Raw genomic sequence first — 18,921 nt, forward strand, 5'->3', positions numbered from 1 at the left:
TTATTGAAATAGATGAAAACACATGTCTTGGCTTGTTGGAGATGCTTACAAAATATTTTGAATCACGTTGAATTCGAGTTCCCTCCTTAACGACTGTGGCTGACTTCAATATTTTGGACAAACCGAAATGACTTTGGTGGCGTTTATCACGGTCTTCACGCTTCCAGTGAGGTATAAAGATTAATTCAGTCTTACTGTATGTCAACTATGTCTGTGGCTTCAACCAAAGACTATTAGATATTTTACCAATTTGCCTTTATTTAGATTATTTATATCTGTTTAGATAAATAGATAGTTCAGTGCTGGACACTAACACTGACAAGGGATTATTGCTATGCACTATTATTATATAGATGCCTGACAGTATGTAGACTACATTATTAATTTGGAACATTGTAACTAGTACCCTGCACTTTCATTAATGTGTTGCACCCTTATTTGTACTTTGTGGCCCCCTGCTTATTTCTATGCTACTTGTGCTTTTATTTTATTTTATTGTGTATATTTTACTTAATTATCAGTGCATATATAAGTACACTATTATACTTATTTTGCTATGTATATCAAGCATCATGCTATGGACTGTTATCAAGTACAAAAGTCTTAGTTCAGAATATTCAACCTTATCATAGTGAAAGTTATTTGAGGCATAAAGTCTGTCCAGTGGAGGAAGATATTCAAGCAAGCCAAGAGCTCAGCACTTTTGTTTTACACATATAAAGAGTTCGATCTCATGAAATGGACATGTAAAAGTGGAAGATTGTTTATTGTTCTGAAAAATAGTTTGATTACTGACTTTGCATACAATTTCTTACATTGTGATACTGATATCAGGAAATATCCTTGTTAATATGGTGATATTTCAACCATAGCAAATAGCACTCAGAATACAATACAATGTATTTCTGATGCTCAAGATAGGAGAATCAAACGTAGGAAACAACCTACAGCCAGTAGAAAGACATTTCTGATCATGTTATCATCATTATAAAACACAACATTTCCATCTTCAAAAGGAAAATCATCATATAAAACCTCACAATCACATAAATGAGGTGGAAAACTCACAATCTTTCACTTGTAGTTTGATTACACTCTCACTTTAAGGCAGTGGCGTAGATAGCCTGAAAAGTAATGAGTTTGTGCTGTTTGTCTTCCATTCTGACATCAGTGAAGCCTGATTCTCTCAGAGCTGCCATGTAGGCCTCTGGGCGCCAGTTCTGCCCTGGCATCACTCGCTTTGCTGCCATAGTAGCCACATTGGACAGCCTCAGCGTGGTCACCATCAGGCCCCCTGGGGGGATTCAAAAGGGAGAAAAAAAGACATAGTCAAAACTAGGAGTAAGGTCGTAAATCACCAAAGCGTCTGAGACAGGTTTTAATTTGCATGACAAATGTTCCTTACAAGACAGTCTTTATTACACCACAGCGTCATTACTTACCTGGTTTCATTACCCGGTGTATCTCTGTGGCTCCCTTCCTGAGGTCAGGCCAGAAGTAGTAGCAGTTGCAATGAAAGACTTTATCCACAGTGCTGTCTTCCAGAGGCATCGCTGCTACATCACAGTGGTGTAGGGTCACTTTACCACTGGCCACAAGTTCCTTTATACGCTCACTAGCCATCTGTAAGGGGAGAAATATTCCGAAACTGAGAAATGTTCCCCTTTCAAATACAATATTGTCCCACTATAGTTACAGCTTTTGTCCGCCTGCTTCTTTCTTCTATGTTTTCTTAATTATTGTTTCTAAGGAGCTGTTCCTTGTGTATAGAAAGGCTTACAGTTTGTATTGCTGGGCAGATTTGGCTTTGCTTTGTGCTTTTAAGCCACTCTTTTTGAAACAAACTTTAACACATGCATGTGATAAACAAACTTGAACTTGAATACTTTATTCCACTCTGACAGTAATTATACCTCACCTGGTGCATAAACTCTGAGTAATCCACTCCTATAAGGCGGCCTGTGGGCTCTGTGAGCAGTTTGGCTGCTGATTGCAGACCCAGACCTGGGCCATGACCCAGTTCCAGCACAGTGTCCCCAGGTTGGATCCCACAAAGCTGCACGGCATTCTCCTCAAGGACCTGGTTGTGCACTGTAAAGAACTTACTGACCAGCCATCCTGCCAGTGATCGTGTCGGTTTGCCCAACTGTTTCCCAACTTTTTCAGCCCACATCACTGGAGAAATATGAAAGAAAAGACAGGTGGGAATTGTTAGGTGGCTACAATACTATTTCAGATATTTACAACCACGAAAAGCAATACAAATCATTGTAACATACAGCATGACAAGTGACCCCATGTTTTACAAATCTTGGCTTTGTTAAGCACTTGTCTTCTATTGTGGCAATCTCATCATCATATGAAATACTTTCATTAAATGTTAATGCCAATATTTTAATATTTTGGACATGATGAACTTTGTGTGATACCTGCTACCACCAGACTCTCTTTTTCCAACAATCAAATGTAACTGAGCTTTTCTAATCCCACTTTTTTAATTTTCCAAAATTAAAACAAATGGTGTGGATTTCCTGTCAGATCCCACAGTAATCAGCAGACGTGCCGATTATGACCCAGATACTTTAACAATCGGGATCAGGAGAAAAACAGCCCTTTGTTGAAACCTTTCATGGTTTTTGCTTTTGAGTGAGTTGGACTTTGCTTACCTTAACTTCTTGCATTAAGATAATGTTCAATCTGCTGAATGATAGAACAAAAGAGAAGATTTTTTGGAATTTGAGTACCTGGTTGTACTGTATATTATGTATATTATCATAACTTTTATAGATTTTTGAAATAAGAGTAGCCAATACTTAAGTTGGGCATTGGATCTTATTGTGGCCTCTGAGTTTTCAACACTTTAACATGCACTATACTGTAGGTATATAGGTATACAAACCATCTACACACAAGCACTAGTTTATCTGGCCAAGCTTTCTCTCCAGCCAGAGGGATATTTTATCCTGACAATAGGAACGTTGCAGTGTTCCTACAATATGTTATGGTCAGTATATGCTTTCCGTCCATGGTAGGAAATTTCTATTGGATATACACTCACTGAGCATTTTATTAGGGACACCTGTGCAATCTAATGCAATCCAATACAACAACTCTGCCATAAAGTCTACTTTTACAAAGCTTATACATTTTCAGTTTTAGTTGACATTGTTGACATTGTACCCTCTGTCCAAAGCTCTGTTCAACTTGTTTGATAACAGGAACAACAAATATACAACGCATTATTTTGTTGCTGTTTGTCATGTGAAGAAACGGCGTGTCTGGAGATTTAAATAATAAAAGTTACGCTGCTGTGCCTCATGCATAAATGTGCACAGAGTCTCTCTTAATGGGGGTGGTCGCTTCAAGTATTTAATAAACTCAAGTAGATATCTTTCAACGTTACAGTCAAAATTCCCTCATGTTGTTATAATCCTTCTACTGCAGCTCAACAGGGAAACACTGTGTAGGAAAAGAAAAAGTGTAAAGCAGCGTAACATCATTGATTATTCAAAACTCCACACACACCGACAGGACCAGTTAGGATCTAATATTAATTAATGTTGATTGACAGTGTTTCCTGGTTGAGCTACAGAGGAAGGATTATTAAATACCTGCAGTGGTCACAACCCCCCCCCCCCACCCCCACCCCGCAGCAGAAACGATAAGTAGGGGAGACCAGGGACAGTTGTAACATCTACGTTGGAATAGTCCATTTGCTATATTATAAATTTCAATGTGTCAACTACTGAAACAATATATTTAAGTGGTTTTATGAAATATGTACAGGTTATAAAATTGATTTAAATACAGTCAATCCACTGTTAAACTGTTCCTGTACACTGGGACAGTTTAACACATGCCAGGGACGGTTGTAACATGTCTAAAATATACTTAATTAATCAATCAAATACTCAGAATGAAAAAGATTATTTAACATTCATGTTATTGTAACTATTCATTTCATTTAAAAAATGAATACCTTTTTTCACACTACATGACAAAAAAGAGGGGAAGCCATCAAATTATAATGCAAGAAAATTATTTAATGGGTAGAACACACATCCTCAGAAAAGTTTAAACATGAAATCAGAATGGATTAGTTTGAGGACAACATTCAGTACAGGGTCCAATGGCAAATGCTGTATGATCTGGCCACTGTCCTGACTGATTTGCCCTGTTTTATGCCATCTGAAGCCCTCTCCAGCAAAGGAAGTGGGACTCCCCTTTCTGTCTTTCTCTTTCTGATATTTAGCATACTGTAAACAAACGTGTTTCCACTGACTATTAGCATACAAATGATTATCATTAACTTAACATGTAATTTTATGATTTATCTATCTATCTAGTTTATGTAGGCCTTTAGATTTTTAAAATATAAATGAAACTTGGTTCAGGGATGGTTGCAACAAGGTGTTACAACTGTCCCAGTATCACCAGCCATTTTTCACCTCATGTGAACTAGCTTGACTGCTAGTTCGACACATGATAGCCATTTTTATTTTTAGCTTACAAAACAGTGATTCTAATAATACTTGTTTGGATTCATAGACATTTGATCTCAGGACAGTATCCAAAAAAATACATCTGATAGAAAAGTTAAATTTTTACCTCAAAAAACACTTTTGCTGATAACTGTCTCTGGGAGTTTCAAATGTGGCTCCTTTTTTGTAAGCAAGAAGACAATCTAACTGAGCACGTGTAGAGCAAGTGTAATCACTGTAGCTTGTTTCTGATTGGAGGAATTCAAGGTGTTACAACTGTCCCTGGTCTCCCTATATCACATTGTACATTTGTTCATCCTGTTATCAAACAAGCTGAACACAGCTTTGGACGGAGGGGACACAGACTGCTGTGGATGTGTAATGTGGGTTTAATTGTTTGAATTTGTGAATGGTGCGTCGCTTGCTGCCGCAAAGAATTGTGGGACGGAATTATCTCCTTCCTTTCATAAAGGATGGTCAAGTGTATCCTATGCTAAAGGGGATTAGAAAGGAAGCATTGGTGCGCCTTTCCTGCTCCAGCTCTTATCATGGCAGCCACTTAGATACTTCCGGGTCATTTCACTCAGTTAGGAACCTTCTTAAGCAAAAAAGACTATCCTCTCTTCTCATTTCTCAGTTTGTACATCCTCTATTCTCTCCCACCTGAAATGCGAGCAAAGGAGGCGAGGAAGAGACACGAGGAGAGAGGAGTCGAGGCAACAAGTATTTAATAAAATGAGACATCCTTGCTTCGGAGCCGTCATGTCAATTAAATATAACATGCAGCAAACCTGCATCATCTGTCCATTGTTTTGTTATTAACTACCGCTGTATTTTATGATCTCTGACAGATGAGCATAACAGTATCCATGACAACTTATATATTTACTTTTAATTCAAAATCACAACGTGATAATATATAAAACAAGAATGTACAGATGTCATACATTGTTATATTTTATTTAACACATGCGCATGCACACACACACACACACACACACACACACACACATATATATATGCAAATATGATCCCAAGCACATATGCGGTCAATTTTGAGCCATAACACAACAGATGTAACAGTTATTGCTCATTTTAACATATAAAAAAATATAAACAAGTTATTTGGGGAATTATTTTGTTTATCATTAGCCTCTCAGTGCCTTATAATGTATTTGCCTGTTCTGTTCATCATAAGCAATAAAATAGATACATTTTGCCCATTTTAAACTAAAAACATACATTGCAAGTTAAATGTGGTCTAAGGTACATAAAATATCAAAATAAGTATATATATTTTGGTTATGGTTGAATAACAAGTCACTTAGCAGATAAAACATGTTTTCAGTGCTTGTTAATGAATTCAAATGTTGTGACATGGATACTTCATCTCCATGAAAGAAAGAAGACATCCGATAACCTGAGTCAGATACAGCTTCTCCCCTCTCTTTGGTCGCTAATTTCTTCTCTGATGGTTAAATGTCTCTCTGTGGCTGTTGTGTGAATTTATCTCCTTAAAAAAAATGCAGCAGAGATCATACAATGTGCAGTAGGTAGTTTGCTTGTTGAAGTTACAGTGAGCTGTCTGGACTCATTCATTCATTTTGAATTGATCCAGTTTTTAATTGAGTCGTTGTTCAGTAACCTGTTGATGTTGTGTGATTAGTGAATGAGTTTGCAGGAGGTCTGGTCACTTGCTTGTGACAATTTCTTCATTTCCTTTTTAAGCTGAGTCATATATTGAGTAATAAGCTTAAAGTAACTAGAAAAACAAGTGTTGACACGTCAGCTTTGTAGACTATATTTTGTATGTTGTGCATATAAATAAGTGTGTAAGTCATGTATTTGATACATGCATTAATACTTTTTGATGTGAACCTACACTTTTACATCTGTGAATGTTTTTAGTATTGAATCGTTCTAGTATTCAGCACTTATCTGTACTGTATAAGATTATAAGCTTTGTGGTACTTTATATATTTCTGTATACCAAAAACATACACAAGAAACACGTGTAAATCATGTGATATGTTGTCTATTTTTGATGAGAATATAAATCTGTTGTCACAATAGAACAATACTATAAATTTGAATTTCACTTTCTTGGTAAAATGACACATCCTGAACAACTCCACGGCTAAAATGAGCACTTCTTTGATTAGAAACAATATGTATATGCTAAATGTCTTTAAAGAAGCAGCCTTTTCACCATCCATGGGTGTTTTTTGGGAGAGAGGAGACCAGGAGGCACAAAATACAGAAATGAGAAGAGCCCCATTCGACCGTAGCCTAGATTTGATTTACCAACATGTAGGTTGGGGGCGTTACATTGCCGTAAACTGAATTAAACTGAATGTAAACATGGTGGCTGCATTATTGAGAATACACATCCTAAACAGCACTTGTCTGGATAAACACCATACCTAGTTTGTTGCTCAGTGAGACGTTGACAGCCCCGTCACGGCAGTTGCGGGTGAACTTTGTCTTCGTGTGTGTAAAGAGGAGGAGGAGGAGCTCTGGACTATTTCTGTCATGAGCGCAGGCGCTGCTCATGTACGCGCCTCACACTCCTATGCTTTTAAATTACCCACTGCCTGCAATTTTTATTTATTTCCACCCACAAATAATCCTCATTGTTTTATTCATCATTATATTCACATTCAATACGATGGAAGTATGAAAAATACGGAAACAAATGATTGTTTATCTCTTACTCCGGGTGCGACACTCTTTCAGTAAACGCTGCTGGATCGCAGTCAATTGTATGTGGAAATGTCCTCTGCAGCAGCTTCCTCCAATCAGCCTGTTTTGTACACACCCCCGCCAGGATTATGTCTCTTTCGTTTTCATTTCCCGGAAGGCTCGAATGTGAAAATAGACTTTTATATCTTCGAAAGTAATATGAAATCTTCACTTAAAATGGAGACCAAGGAGGTTTAACCTGAAGTTTATTTCAGTTATTGGATGAGTTGTAAGTCTGCGTTTAAGGAAATCATCCCTTTTTTTTTTGTAGAGTCGATAAAGGACTTTTCTATGGAGAGCGTTTCCCTGCCACCTTTGGTCAAGGTAAATTAACGTCTAAGGCGCAAATGTGTTGTGTAATGTGTTGCCTTAAAAAGCACACAGAGAGCCTAAGTGTATTTTTTGGAGATTAAAAGTATTGAATTTTAGGTCATGTTAGCTGCAATTGTTTACTGAAAACTTTTTTTAAATTTTAACTAGGCTGTAACTCTGTATTTCTGTTTGTATACTGTAACAAATTTGTGTGTGTGTGTGTGTGTGTGTGTGTGTGTGTGTGTGTGTGTGTGTACTTATGTGCATACATGTGAATGTTTTGTAGCAAGAAAACAGAGAAAGCAGTTCTCCAATGCAGAGAAGGCAAGCCTGTGTTCCTTCCAGTGGGCATCCCTCCCCACCTAATCAGCTTCCGGTGGCCAGTCCTCCCACTCAGGAAGATCTGTGGCATCTACCTGGACGGCTGCGTGAGTCAAATTCTGTTTGAAATATCCACCTGTGTTTACCTGAAAGTTACCTACATGCAACAAAGTAGTTGAGCACCTTCCACCAGCACAATCACAGTCTGTAATTGTGTGTTTTTGAATGATATGCATCTATTTTCTAGGAATAAACCCATCACTGTGGGATAAGGACGACGTTGCCCACTGGCTCCACTGGGCTCAGAAGGAGTACTCGCTGCGCCGGCCTGAGAAGGGACGCTTTGAGATGAATGGCCGAGCCCTGTGCCTGCTCACAAAGGAAGATTTCAGACGCCGCTGCCCCAGCTCAGGTAAAAATGAGTGTGTATGCAGAAAGAGAGCATGCTGACTGCTTTCACGCCTGTGTTTTTCATATGCACTCCCTTTCCCCTGTTTTCTGCAGGAGATGTCCTGTATGAAATCCTACAGTGTGTGAAACAGCAAAGGAGGAGTGTTGTCTGTGACCCCCCGAAGACGTCTCCTTCCCTGGCAACTGGACACATCCAGACCACAGTCAGCCACCAGGTCCCCACTCACAATGTCCAAGAGCCACAACCTCCCACAGTCAAGGACTCTCCAGGTCAGTAACATTATACAGACGTGACAGAAAACTGACAGAAGTATATAGTATTCATCATTCTTTATTTCACATTGAATATAACTGAAACTCTGCTTTTGATTTACAACTTAACATATTATTTGATACAATAAAAGAAATGAAAATGGTATCAAGCGTTTTCTGTAACTCTGAATAAGGTATCTCCACATCTCCACTAAGACACAGCTTTATGACACTGGGCTCTATGTTTTGCTTCAAAATGCCTCGATAGTCTTCTGATTTCTTTGTGCCCTGCTCAGATTCAAGGCACTCAGTGCCTGAGGCAGCAAAGCAACCCCAAAACATTACTGAGCCTCCTCCATGTTTCATGGTAGTCATGGTGTTCTTTTCTTTGAAGGCTTCATCTTTTTCTTCTGTAAACATAGGGTTGGTGTGATTTACCAAAAAGATCTGACCAAAGCATATTCTCCCAGAAGGACTGTGGCTTGTCAACATGCATTTTGGCAAAGTCCAGTCTGTTTTTTTTTTTTGTCTCCCTCTTAGAAGTGGGGTCTTCCTGAGTCTTCTACCATGGAGCCCATTTTCATCCAGACAGCAATGGATGGTGCAACTTGAAACTATTGTAGCTTGAACTCGAAGATCAGCTTGGATCTGTATTGAAGTTTTCCTTGGTTCGTTCTTGACAATTCAAGCAATCCTTCTGTTCAATTTCAGGCCAATTTTCCTCTTGCGACCACGTCCAGAGATGTTGGCTACAGTTTCATGGGCCTTAAACTTCTTAATAATATTGGCAACAGTGGTCACAGGAACATCAAGCTCTTTGGAGATGGTCTTATAACCTTTACGTTGACCATGCTTGGCTATTACCTTTCTACCAATGTCTTCAGACTCTCACACTTTCTAGTTTTACTTCTGTTTTCCATGTTCAATGTGATGCACAGTGGCACTAAACAGCAGCCTTTAAACTGGCTGCATGATTGATTATAAGATTGAAAACACCTGCGATACTAAGTAAAACACAAAAGTCTGCTTAAAGTAACACTACAAATCATTTATTTATACAACTACAACTTCTAAAGGGTACCAATAATTTTGTCCAAGCTATTTTAGAATGTTTTTGTAGAATAAGCATGAATTCAGTTATTTTATTATAACAACTTTTTGTTTTGTTCCACTGCAAACCAAACATAGACATGCATTGATAATAAAATATATTTTTAATTTCAACACTGTTCAGGGCAAATGGTGCATTACTTTAATAAAATTCAAGGGTATCAATAATTTCGGCCACACCTGTAACATATTCAGGATCAGTCAGAATCTACTTTATTGGCCAAGTATGTTGTCACATTCAGGGAATTTAACTCCAGTTCACAATAGCTCTCAGTACATTCAAACACAGTGCAGAGAACAAATTTACAGGACGATACACATACAGATATACAGCTAAAGATATCAAGCTAAACAAGCAAACATGCATATAGCTATTATATAGAAGAAACTGGGCAACAAACTATCCACATACAGGTCAGATTGTTATGTACTATATGCACAGGGTTGTGCTACACATAGTGCAGTGGTGCATGCAGTGCAAAGAATACACACATACACATTCACACAGTTGATTGTTTGACTTTGTTGTGTATCAAATCAAACTTGTTTATCTTGGTTAGACTGTGGGTCTGAATACCTCCTGATCAACCACTTGCATGTGTAATCACCTCATGTAGGAATTCATGCTCTGTCATGCAGTGTGTTTAAAAAAGCACAGTATTTCCCTGTAACGTTGCAATAAAGTGCCAGCACCTCAAAACTGCATAAGTACAGTACTTGAGAAAAGTATTTTGTTGCTCTCCACTTGTGATGAAGACATTTTACCCTTCGATAGAGGAATACAAACTCATGCATTCCTTTTTTGTCCCGACCATAAAAAAGGTGCTTTCCACTCTAGGAAGTAGGATATGTGCCAGTGGGCGTGTCATGGTTACCTGGAAACCAAAGATCTCATAACTCCAGAGTCCAAAACAATGACTTTGTTGCACGCGCTGTATTCAAGTTGTAAAATGGCCTCCTGAACATTGCATCAATCTTTTGTACACACATTAATGTAAACTCTTCAAGCGGCTCACTTTTGCTTTCACTTTAGCTTACTGTCACAGTTCCTCATATTTCTTTCCCTCGCTTTCACCACCGCCGTGTCGGCAGCTGTTGTAACGACTGCGACTAGCCAGACAGAGCACATGTAACTTCTCAGAGATTGCCCCTTTGATCTTGCACACTTACCCTGCTCCTCTCACACATAGTAGTGGGTATAACAAACTACTTTACCACATTTGGCAGCAGTGTTCATCATTAACTATGATGTCTGATTATCTGGCCCTCTCTATCTCTCTGTCTCTGTATCTATCTCTCTTTCTTAGATGGACCAGCAGCTGTCTCTACATCTCTTCCAAAACAAGTTCAGGGTACTCCCCAAACAGAGTGCATCATCCAGGAGCCTCTCAACCTGTCTAGCCGGGAGAAACCTAGGAGCCCACTGCACAAAGCTAACGGCCGCATCCCAGGTAGTATTGTGTTGATTTATTAACAGCTGTACTATTCAATCTAAAAATATACAAACACAAATACATGTCATCCCAATGAAAGTGCACAGATACAGTAAATATTAAAGAAAATATTTCAAGGCTGCATCAAGCAATTTTCGACCAGTAGGGGGTAGAATAGCTCTATATCATCAAGCCTTTGTTACACAATCAGTCTTCTTCCTAGCAACTAACAAATTTAAGTCCAATATTATATATAGTATCCCACTCATCATGTAGCCCTGATTTATGGCCTCTTAAAAGAAATATCTGTGTCTCTTTTACTTGCTATGACATTGCTATTCAACCACACTTTTACTCGTAAGCTTTCATTTATTTTACTTTGGGTTTGTCCATGAGGATGAGTACAAGGTCCACAGTAATACAGACTAACAGACCTGAAACAGTGAACTGAAAGTGGCTCTAAGCTGCAAAAGCTGCAGACTGGGGGTTGATTCAGATGAGTCATTTTATTCACTTGTACAGTAATTCACCAGCAAGGACCACATCATCAACAAGATATGTATGAGTGATTTATCAAAGAAAAGATTGATGAGGCTTGTTCTTCCACTTGTTTGCTTGTTTGGATGTGTTGTGGGGAGGCTTTGCGGGGAATCCGCAGTGGCACTCGGGTTTAGGTGTGGTCCTGCTCCTAAAACTTTACTAGATAAGCTTCAATAGCAAAAGTATTGGCATACACACATGGACAAGCCTACAGGTGTGATATTGAGTTGTATTTGATTTGATCTCTTACATTACAGGTACTTACTTAATAAAGCTTTAAATACCACAATTTAATGATAGTACTATTGTACAAGTTTTCATAAAATGATTTTTATTGCTATTTTAAACATGGCCAGAGTGCAGACTGCTGTGGGACTACGTGTATCAGCTGTTGTGTGATGACCGTTACCAAGAATACATCCGATGGGAGAACCAGGACAGCCTGGTGTTCAGGGTGGTTGATCCCAACGGGCTGGCTCGTCTCTGGGGAAACCACAAGGTGAGCAGCCAGGTCTGTGTGGTTCATCTTACAGGGCCAATAGAGACACAGGTGGAGAGACAAAAAGGTGAAGCTCTTGGCCCTTGATGATGTGTAATTTATTTTTTACAGAACCGAGACAATATGACCTATGAGAAAATGTCCCGTGCATTGCGGCACTACTACAAGCTCAACATCATCAAAAAGGAGCGTGGACAAAAACTCCTCTTCAGGTCTCTGCCCTTTTTTCTTTGTCATTCTCTTTTTGTCTTCTCCCCACAGCAACAAACACATTCATTGTTATTATATCTCTCTTCAGGTTCCTGAAAACCCCACAGGACATCAGGAAACAGCAGGCTGAGCCTCAAGAGTCCCCAGAACACACTCCTCCTCAGGACAAGGACTTTACAGACAGCAGTCCTACACATGAGTTCAGTGATGACCATTTTGAGGTTTCCCCTGATCGTGCTTCTCCACAGCCTCCTCCAACTAGTGCTCCATGCAGATAGAAGAGCAGGATTTGATGCGCCAAATATGATAAAAAAACAGTTATTACAGAATAAAAATGGAGATTCTGGATATTTATCTTTTGGTTTCAGCTTCAGAAAACAACTCATTGTATGTACAGGTTTAACAAAATTTACAGCTTGGTGTACTGTCTTGGATTTTTGCACTGTGAGATAGCTTTTCATTTTGCTGTGAATCAATGTATATATTACTGTGATCAGATTGAACACTAACATTAAGGGACGATGAAAACTGTGAAAGAAATCACATCAATATCCAACCACCACAGAATTGAAATTTCTCAGGCTTCTCAACATAATTGCAATACAAACAAAAACACATACTATATGGCATTTGTAGGTAAGTGAAGGAAATGACTGCGAAAGTGTTCCAGTTTGTTACAGATTGTTCTTAGATGGGATGTGGCAGGGTGGAGTGATTGTTAGTCTTCACAAACACACACACACACACACACACACACACACACACACACACACACACACAAAACAAACAAAAAAAAACATTTTTTTGTGGCAGGTTGAATTCCAGTTTGTACAGGCAGTTTTTTCACAAATAGTTTGCTATATCAGCTTCAAGACGAGGCATTTGTTGCAAAGTAACTAGTTGGAATAATCTATAGACTAATTGTACTCACACTTTACCCTGCCACGTCTCTTGACTAATCTTGAGTAGTCTGTAGGTTAATTGTAAATGTTTTTCCTGCTTTGAAAAATAAATATTTTGTATGACATGGAAAGTGTGTGGCAACTGTACAGTGTTTTTTTTATCACTTTGGTATCTCTCACTACCCAAATGATGCAACATGTACTACATTATTATTTTATTATCGATAATGATGAGATTAACCCCTTTGGTGAATAATTCTTCATGGCATGTAAATCCTTACATGGAGTAGACAAACTACTGAAAACAAAGGTAAATTAATGGTCAATGTACAGAAAATTTTCTGGGACAGAGATGAAATTTAAAAAGTAAATTGGCACCTCACTTGCAGCATTAGCAAGCTCACAAGATATAGGCAACATGAGGAAAACACACAGAGTGCCACTTCTTGTCTAACCAAACCTCAAAGATGCCATCTGTGCCTGCAGGGAGTGCTGTGGTCCCAACAACTGGCTCAGCTGCTGTTGAATCCCAGACATAATAGAAATTAGGACAATAGAACGGACAGTGTGTTTGTATATTGGTTCAAAAGTATAACTTATCTCATTGACTGTCTGTGTATGATATGAAACTAGTGATTATTTTCATGGAAACTCTTGTGGTGTACTACTAAGAGTTAGATGACAATATTAGCTTTTGCTTCTTGAAGTTCTTAAGAAAAAGACAATTAAAGATGAAAAAATAACAAAAGATAAAGTTAAAAAACATATATATATATATATATATATATGTTTTTTAACTTTATCTTGTATATTGAAATAACTAACTAAATAATTTTGTAGCTATAGTGCTTAAAGTACTTTACTGTGAAATCCTAAAAATGTTTTTTTGTTTGAGTCTGTACTAAAAATACTAAAAGAAAGGGCTTATTAAAGTCTGCTTTGTTGATTTGTACTTTTGTGGATTTGTACTCCTCATTCATTAGTTCAACATTGCCAAAAATTTGGAGCTTTTCACTATCACATGGAAGCCAGACTGAGATAAGCCAACCAAAACTTGTTCAGACCAGAAATAGATAAAACACTGTGAGTGTTGTATGCTATATCACATGGGCATGACCAACTTGGTATATCTAATTGACGTTAGTTTAAAAACACTGATTGCAAAACCATCAGGAACTCTCCACTGGATAACTCATCTCAGCTTGCTTTAACCCTGCCTATTTCTAAAAGACAGTTGAATTTTTCGAAGAGCACTCATGCTTTTCACCATCTACGACTGAAAACATTTCAACTGATAGCCTTTAAAGATGGCCCCAGGTGTATCCAGTTGTCAGTATAGAGAAGTTCCTCTGTCCATCTCCTTCTCTGGATCTGGATTCATGGCCACCTACCAGTTAGGGGTTGCCCAGTGTTTACGAAATTATGCACCCGGGATAGTGCGTGCAGCACCTTGCGTCATTGGTGCATCTGCCGGATCTCTGGTAGCAGCTGCTGTAGTCTGTGAAATCAGCCTGAGTAAGTGACTTTATATTTTGTCATAAATCTACTTCTGCAGCATGTAAATACTGTTTCTGACTGAAAATCATCTCTTTCACAGTTGCCGTTTGTGAAGAGATGCTGCATTTTGCCAAACAGATGAAGGGTCTAACACTTGGACCACTTAACCCTTCAATCAATGTTCTCCACTGGATAAAGTATATTTTACATAAACATCTTCCTTCTGATGCACACCAAATGGCCAATGGACGCCTCGCTGTGGCTATGACCCGTCTGACCGATGGCAAACAAACTGTCATATCTGAGTTCCACTCCAAAGAGGATGTGGTACAGGTTAGTTTTCACTACAGGCTCAAATCTTATTGATTTGTAAGAACCCTCAGCAGGTTAGACCAGCAAGAAAAACACCACAACCATTAACCATTTTTTGTTCATTATTCTGTCCTTAGGCTCTGCTATGTAGCTGCTTTGTGCCTGGTTACTGCGGTATACTGCCTCCATCCTTCAAAGGAGTAGTAAGTATTTGATGGCATTCTCACAAACTCACTTCGAGCACATTGTTTAGTGTGTATCATAGATGTAAGTATTTGATCTTATCTCCCAGCATTATGTGGATGGTGGTTTCAGCAGCATGCAGCCTCTACCCTGCAGTCACACCTTAACAGTGTCTCCATTCTCTGGAGAGACAGACATCTGTCCTGCAGACACACCGTGCATGTGGGACATGGTAGTGAGTGGAACCACCTTAAAAGGCAACATGGCTAACAGTTTCAGGATCTTCAATGCCCTGTACCCCATGGCTTTAGAGGTCAGTCCCCTGTTGTATGTCAATAGACGCTACTTGCCACAATATAATACAGTATATATTAAACCATAAACATATCTGTCAATCTAACTGTTTAAATGACTTCTGCAAAAAAAACAGTAATAGTAAACTGAGTCAAGAACGGTTGACACTTCAATACACACCTGTTGATGAATCACCATCAACAATAACAAAAGGATAAAGACTTACTAAATGATTTAAACCATTAATTTGTTTTTGTGAAATCTTTTTATATATCTGTTTGTGTGTTGTTCTTTCTCTCTTCAGACTCTGGAACAAGCCTACCATAGCGGCTACAAAGATGCCATTCATTTTCTTCTGAGCAATGGTGAGTCAACTATATCCACAGGAGGGGAAAAAAGTAACATTAGAGATGCTTTTAATTTCTGTAATGTATGGACTTGATCTGACCTACTTTCTTTATTTCTTTTTCACATCTTCCCCTCGCATGCAGGTCTTGCCCCATATTTGATGATACACAAAGTATCCCAAGGGGCCCACAACTATAACCAAACTAAAACGTTGATACACCTGGAGACCACTACGGAGGAAGAGGAGGAGATGAAGGTGGAAAACAAGACCACTACGCTGAAATCTTTAACAGACAACAAACGCGTGCAGACAAGCAGTTCTTCCACTGAACACCAATCGACAGGAAAATTGACGACTAAAGAACCTCCTCTCCCTTTTGACACAGTAAAGAATGGTACGGCTGGCACACACACACACACACGCATGCACGCAGGCACGCACACACACACACACACACACACACACACACACACACACACACACACACACACACACACACACACACACACACTGTTATAAGGTGTACAGAAAAACAACAAAAAAGGATCTGTCTGAAGTTTGTCATATTGGTCTGTACTGTATATGTAAATATAGATTTATCAATATTTAGTAGAACAGCTGTTACTGTCACTCGATTTTTGTAAGTTATGAATGTCCTATAAAGCAAAATATTCAAATTGTTATACGCAAAATCTTGCTTTTGCCATTATTTGTGTTTCAGTGCTGCTGGGCAACCTGGTGACATATCTGAGCATGTTTGGACTTCTTGCAAGAATTGTATCCAGCTTGCTCCTACCTCTCATGCTGTCGTTCTTAGCTGTGCTCCGGAGTAGGCGCAGGTAATCCACTGAACATACAGTACATAACAGAGACAGGACTGTGACAACCCTTCAGGAACAATGAGGTTGTGCACTCGAATTTAAGACAGATCTAGAGGCAACCATACAACATTTTTACACTAACCAATCCAGACCAATCCATCTCACATCACATTTTACCCTGCCAATCTCCTGACTTTGGTATTAATTAGGTCATATTTTTGACCTTATACAGAGACGCAAGCATAAATTTAGCAATTACAAATGCAGTGTAATTTGACTTGGTGACTCATCAGCAGACTGTGTCTTCTCTGTCTTCCGCAGACTGGAGTTGTTGTTCAGGCAGGCTCCAAAGTTGGTTGTCTGGGTTTGGCATGTCCTGAGACATTTTACCTTCTTCTTTTTCAACATTTTTGTCTGTAGCCTCAAGAAGAACATAAAAGACAGGTAAGACAACATCCTTAATGGAATAATTACACTGGAAATTGTGCTCAATGCTTTCAGAATTACCATTTTATTTCACTACTCTTGATTATTTCATTCTGTATACTAATATTTTTTCATGTCTCATCTCATCTCAACCTGACTTGATTGGATTCAACTTGACTGGAAACGACTCATTTCTGCATTTTAGGGTAATGCCCATTATCTTGCTGTTGCAATGGCTGAAAGTTCAAGCAGAATATGAGGTTCCTCGAAGACAGAGGCATTCGACACCTCACCATAAGCTTTCCTCTTCTGCCCACTCAGAAGATGCCAGGCACAGAAGTCTGCACAGACGGTTTGTCACTCCATCACGGCATTACAAGAAACCAGAATTACAGAGAGAGCCTCTGACTCTAAACACAGCTCACCCAGCAGAAATGTAAAAAATGTATTCTGTGTACAGCTGGTCGCATGTATTTTGTAAAGTTAGGCTTTTTCTGAGTGCATATTTCCATTGACTGGAGCACTGAAGATACTTGAAGGTTGAGTTTGGTTCCATTTGAAGGGGGCTTCATTTAAGCAAAGCTGGTTAAAATGTTTTTATTTCATTGTACTTTTCAAACTGTATCACTGTATCAGTATTAGTTTTAGTAGTAATTGGTTCTTTTTAGCGTTGGTAGAATAGTTACAGCATGTAAAACTAACCAAAAAGGTGCCAAATATACAAGCAACACTACAAATATATAATGGAAAAGTCCCATAAGGACAACCAGTGTTTAGTCTGAAAGTGGCAGTAGGTGAAAAGTTGTTGGCTGACCAAAATCAGTTTCCTCCGACTGAGAGTATGAATGTGAAAATATTGTGTGGTTCATTAGGGAATGGGTTCTTGGAAAGCGTTTCTTGCTCTAAAGACTTTTGCCAACAGTGATTTCTGTTATCACATCACAAAAATTGAAGTGTGGATCTCAGTGGTTCATCAGCTGACTTGTGTGAAGTCATGCGTCCTGCCAATAATAACAAAGTTCTAGGGGAATATTCAGCACAAATACACTTTAGGTTTGAGTCCAGTTGAGAGTTTAGCTTCAGGGTGCTTATCCAGAGCGTTCCTAATTTCATTTTCGCATGAGAGGTAACAACTAGTCCTGTGATGTGCCATTTGAACATTGCACTCTTTCACTCCTTGTCCCCTTGAATGTAAGCATTTGCTATACCTCATCACTGTATACCAATTCAACACTGAGCCTCGGTGGCCTCTGGCATTTCCGCATCTCTGGTTTAGAATTGGCTGTAATAAAATCTATTAATTCTGAAAAAGGATTGTAAAGTGTTGCTTTATGACTCTTTAATGTTGTAGGAGGAGAAACCATTGACTTCCCCTATTACTCCATTGTAAAATATTGTAACCATCATGAAAATGCTTTTGGAATCCAGTTCTAAACTGCAAATGAATAAAGTGTTCATCTTATTTGTCTTGTACAATGTTCTTTTTGTTTGCTTGCTGTCACTATTTGAGAAACCTCCAGCTACCAGTTAAAGCAATGATTGAGCCTACTGTAAAATTTTTTGACAAATGTCTCTATCTGGATGCAGCCATACATTTGGATACAAACTGCAGCTCCCTGAGCTCTGTAGGGTGATTTTTCAGGCCTGCAACAATGTCTAATGCTGCTTGATTGTGACAAGCAGTCAAACATCTGCTCATATACATATTAGGCTATGGAAACATCGGATCTAATTCATACACATCTTTATTAGTTTTACTCTGGGGTGGGGTGAAAATATTGCAGTCCATCAGAAGACAAAGAGCTGGTGCCTATGACTGGTTTACT

General features: G+C 38.8%; 3 protein-coding genes across 7 annotated transcripts; 2 read left to right on the forward strand and 1 right to left on the reverse strand.

The window, feature by feature from the left end:
• The first annotated feature begins 21 nt into the window (after positions 1-21).
• etv7 (ETS variant transcription factor 7) lies at positions 22-13,081 on the forward strand. Of its 2 annotated transcripts, XM_067592341.1 has the most exons (9): positions 22-171; positions 7,495-7,547; positions 7,822-7,963; positions 8,104-8,268; positions 8,361-8,537; positions 10,937-11,080; positions 11,959-12,101; positions 12,213-12,313; positions 12,400-13,081. In XM_067592341.1, the coding sequence occupies exons 2-9, from the start codon at positions 7,515-7,517 to the stop codon at positions 12,587-12,589; spliced, it is 1,095 nt and encodes a 364-aa protein (XP_067448442.1). In that variant the 5' UTR covers positions 22-171; positions 7,495-7,514; the 3' UTR covers positions 12,590-13,081. The 2 variants fall into 2 exon arrangements, with proteins under 2 accessions (XP_067448442.1, XP_067448441.1); XM_067592340.1 differs by lacking the exon at positions 22-171 and having other exon boundaries at positions 7,187-7,547.
• Positions 748-7,049, reverse strand: zgc:194242 (uncharacterized protein LOC100005854 homolog). Of its 4 annotated transcripts, none has more exons than XM_067592343.1 (5): positions 6,905-6,972; positions 2,667-2,700; positions 1,919-2,175; positions 1,443-1,623; positions 748-1,294 (listed from the first exon to the last, which is right to left on the reverse strand). In XM_067592343.1, the coding sequence occupies exons 3-5, from the start codon at positions 2,171-2,173 to the stop codon at positions 1,098-1,100; spliced, it is 633 nt and encodes a 210-aa protein (XP_067448444.1). In that variant the 5' UTR covers positions 2,174-2,175; positions 2,667-2,700; positions 6,905-6,972; the 3' UTR covers positions 748-1,097. The 4 variants fall into 4 exon arrangements, with proteins under 4 accessions (XP_067448444.1, XP_067448445.1, XP_067448443.1 ...); XM_067592344.1 differs by having other exon boundaries at positions 2,667-2,697; positions 6,905-6,970; XM_067592342.1 differs by lacking the exon at positions 2,667-2,700 and having other exon boundaries at positions 6,905-7,049.
• A 1,439-nt stretch (positions 13,082-14,520) lies between the features above and the next one.
• Positions 14,521-17,117, forward strand: pnpla1 (patatin-like phospholipase domain containing 1). The gene is made up of 8 exons (XM_067593613.1): positions 14,521-14,728; positions 14,811-15,043; positions 15,160-15,225; positions 15,315-15,518; positions 15,804-15,864; positions 15,991-16,242; positions 16,570-16,687; positions 16,991-17,117. Exons 1-8 carry the CDS (start codon positions 14,521-14,523, stop codon positions 17,115-17,117), a joined length of 1,269 nt encoding a protein of 422 aa, XP_067449714.1.
• The last annotated feature ends 1,804 nt before the right edge of the window (positions 17,118-18,921 follow it).

Source organism: Thunnus thynnus, chromosome 6 (assembly GCF_963924715.1).
Source record: "Thunnus thynnus chromosome 6, fThuThy2.1, whole genome shotgun sequence".
NCBI lineage: Eukaryota > Metazoa > Chordata > Actinopteri > Scombriformes > Scombridae > Thunnus > Thunnus thynnus.

Coding starts and splice junctions, on each gene's coding strand:
- pnpla1 (XM_067593613.1), top strand. CDS start 14,521: ATGGCCCCAGGTGTATCCAGTTGTCAGTATAGAGAAGTTCCTCTGTCC. Junction 15,519..15,803: donor TGTACCCCATGGCTTTAGAG/GTCAGTCCCCTG, acceptor TTCTCTCTTCAG/ACTCTGGAACAAGCCTACCA. Junction 16,243..16,569: donor TTTTGACACAGTAAAGAATG/GTACGGCTGGCA, acceptor TTTGTGTTTCAG/TGCTGCTGGGCAACCTGGTG.
- zgc:194242 (XM_067592342.1), bottom strand. CDS start 7,034: ATGAGCAGCGCCTGCGCTCATGACAGAAATAGTCCAGAGCTCCTCCTC. Junction 2,176..6,904: donor CTCACTGAGCAACAAACTAG/GTATGGTGTTTA, acceptor ATATTTCTCCAG/TGATGTGGGCTGAAAAAGTT. Junction 1,624..1,918: donor ACTCAGAGTTTATGCACCAG/GTGAGGTATAAT, acceptor CTCCCCTTACAG/ATGGCTAGTGAGCGTATAAA.
- etv7 (XM_067592340.1), top strand. CDS start 7,446: ATGAGTTGTAAGTCTGCGTTTAAGGAAATCATCCCTTTTTTTTTTGTA. Junction 7,964..8,103: donor GCATCTACCTGGACGGCTGC/GTGAGTCAAATT, acceptor TCTATTTTCTAG/GAATAAACCCATCACTGTGG. Junction 8,269..8,360: donor ACGCCGCTGCCCCAGCTCAG/GTAAAAATGAGT, acceptor TGTTTTCTGCAG/GAGATGTCCTGTATGAAATC.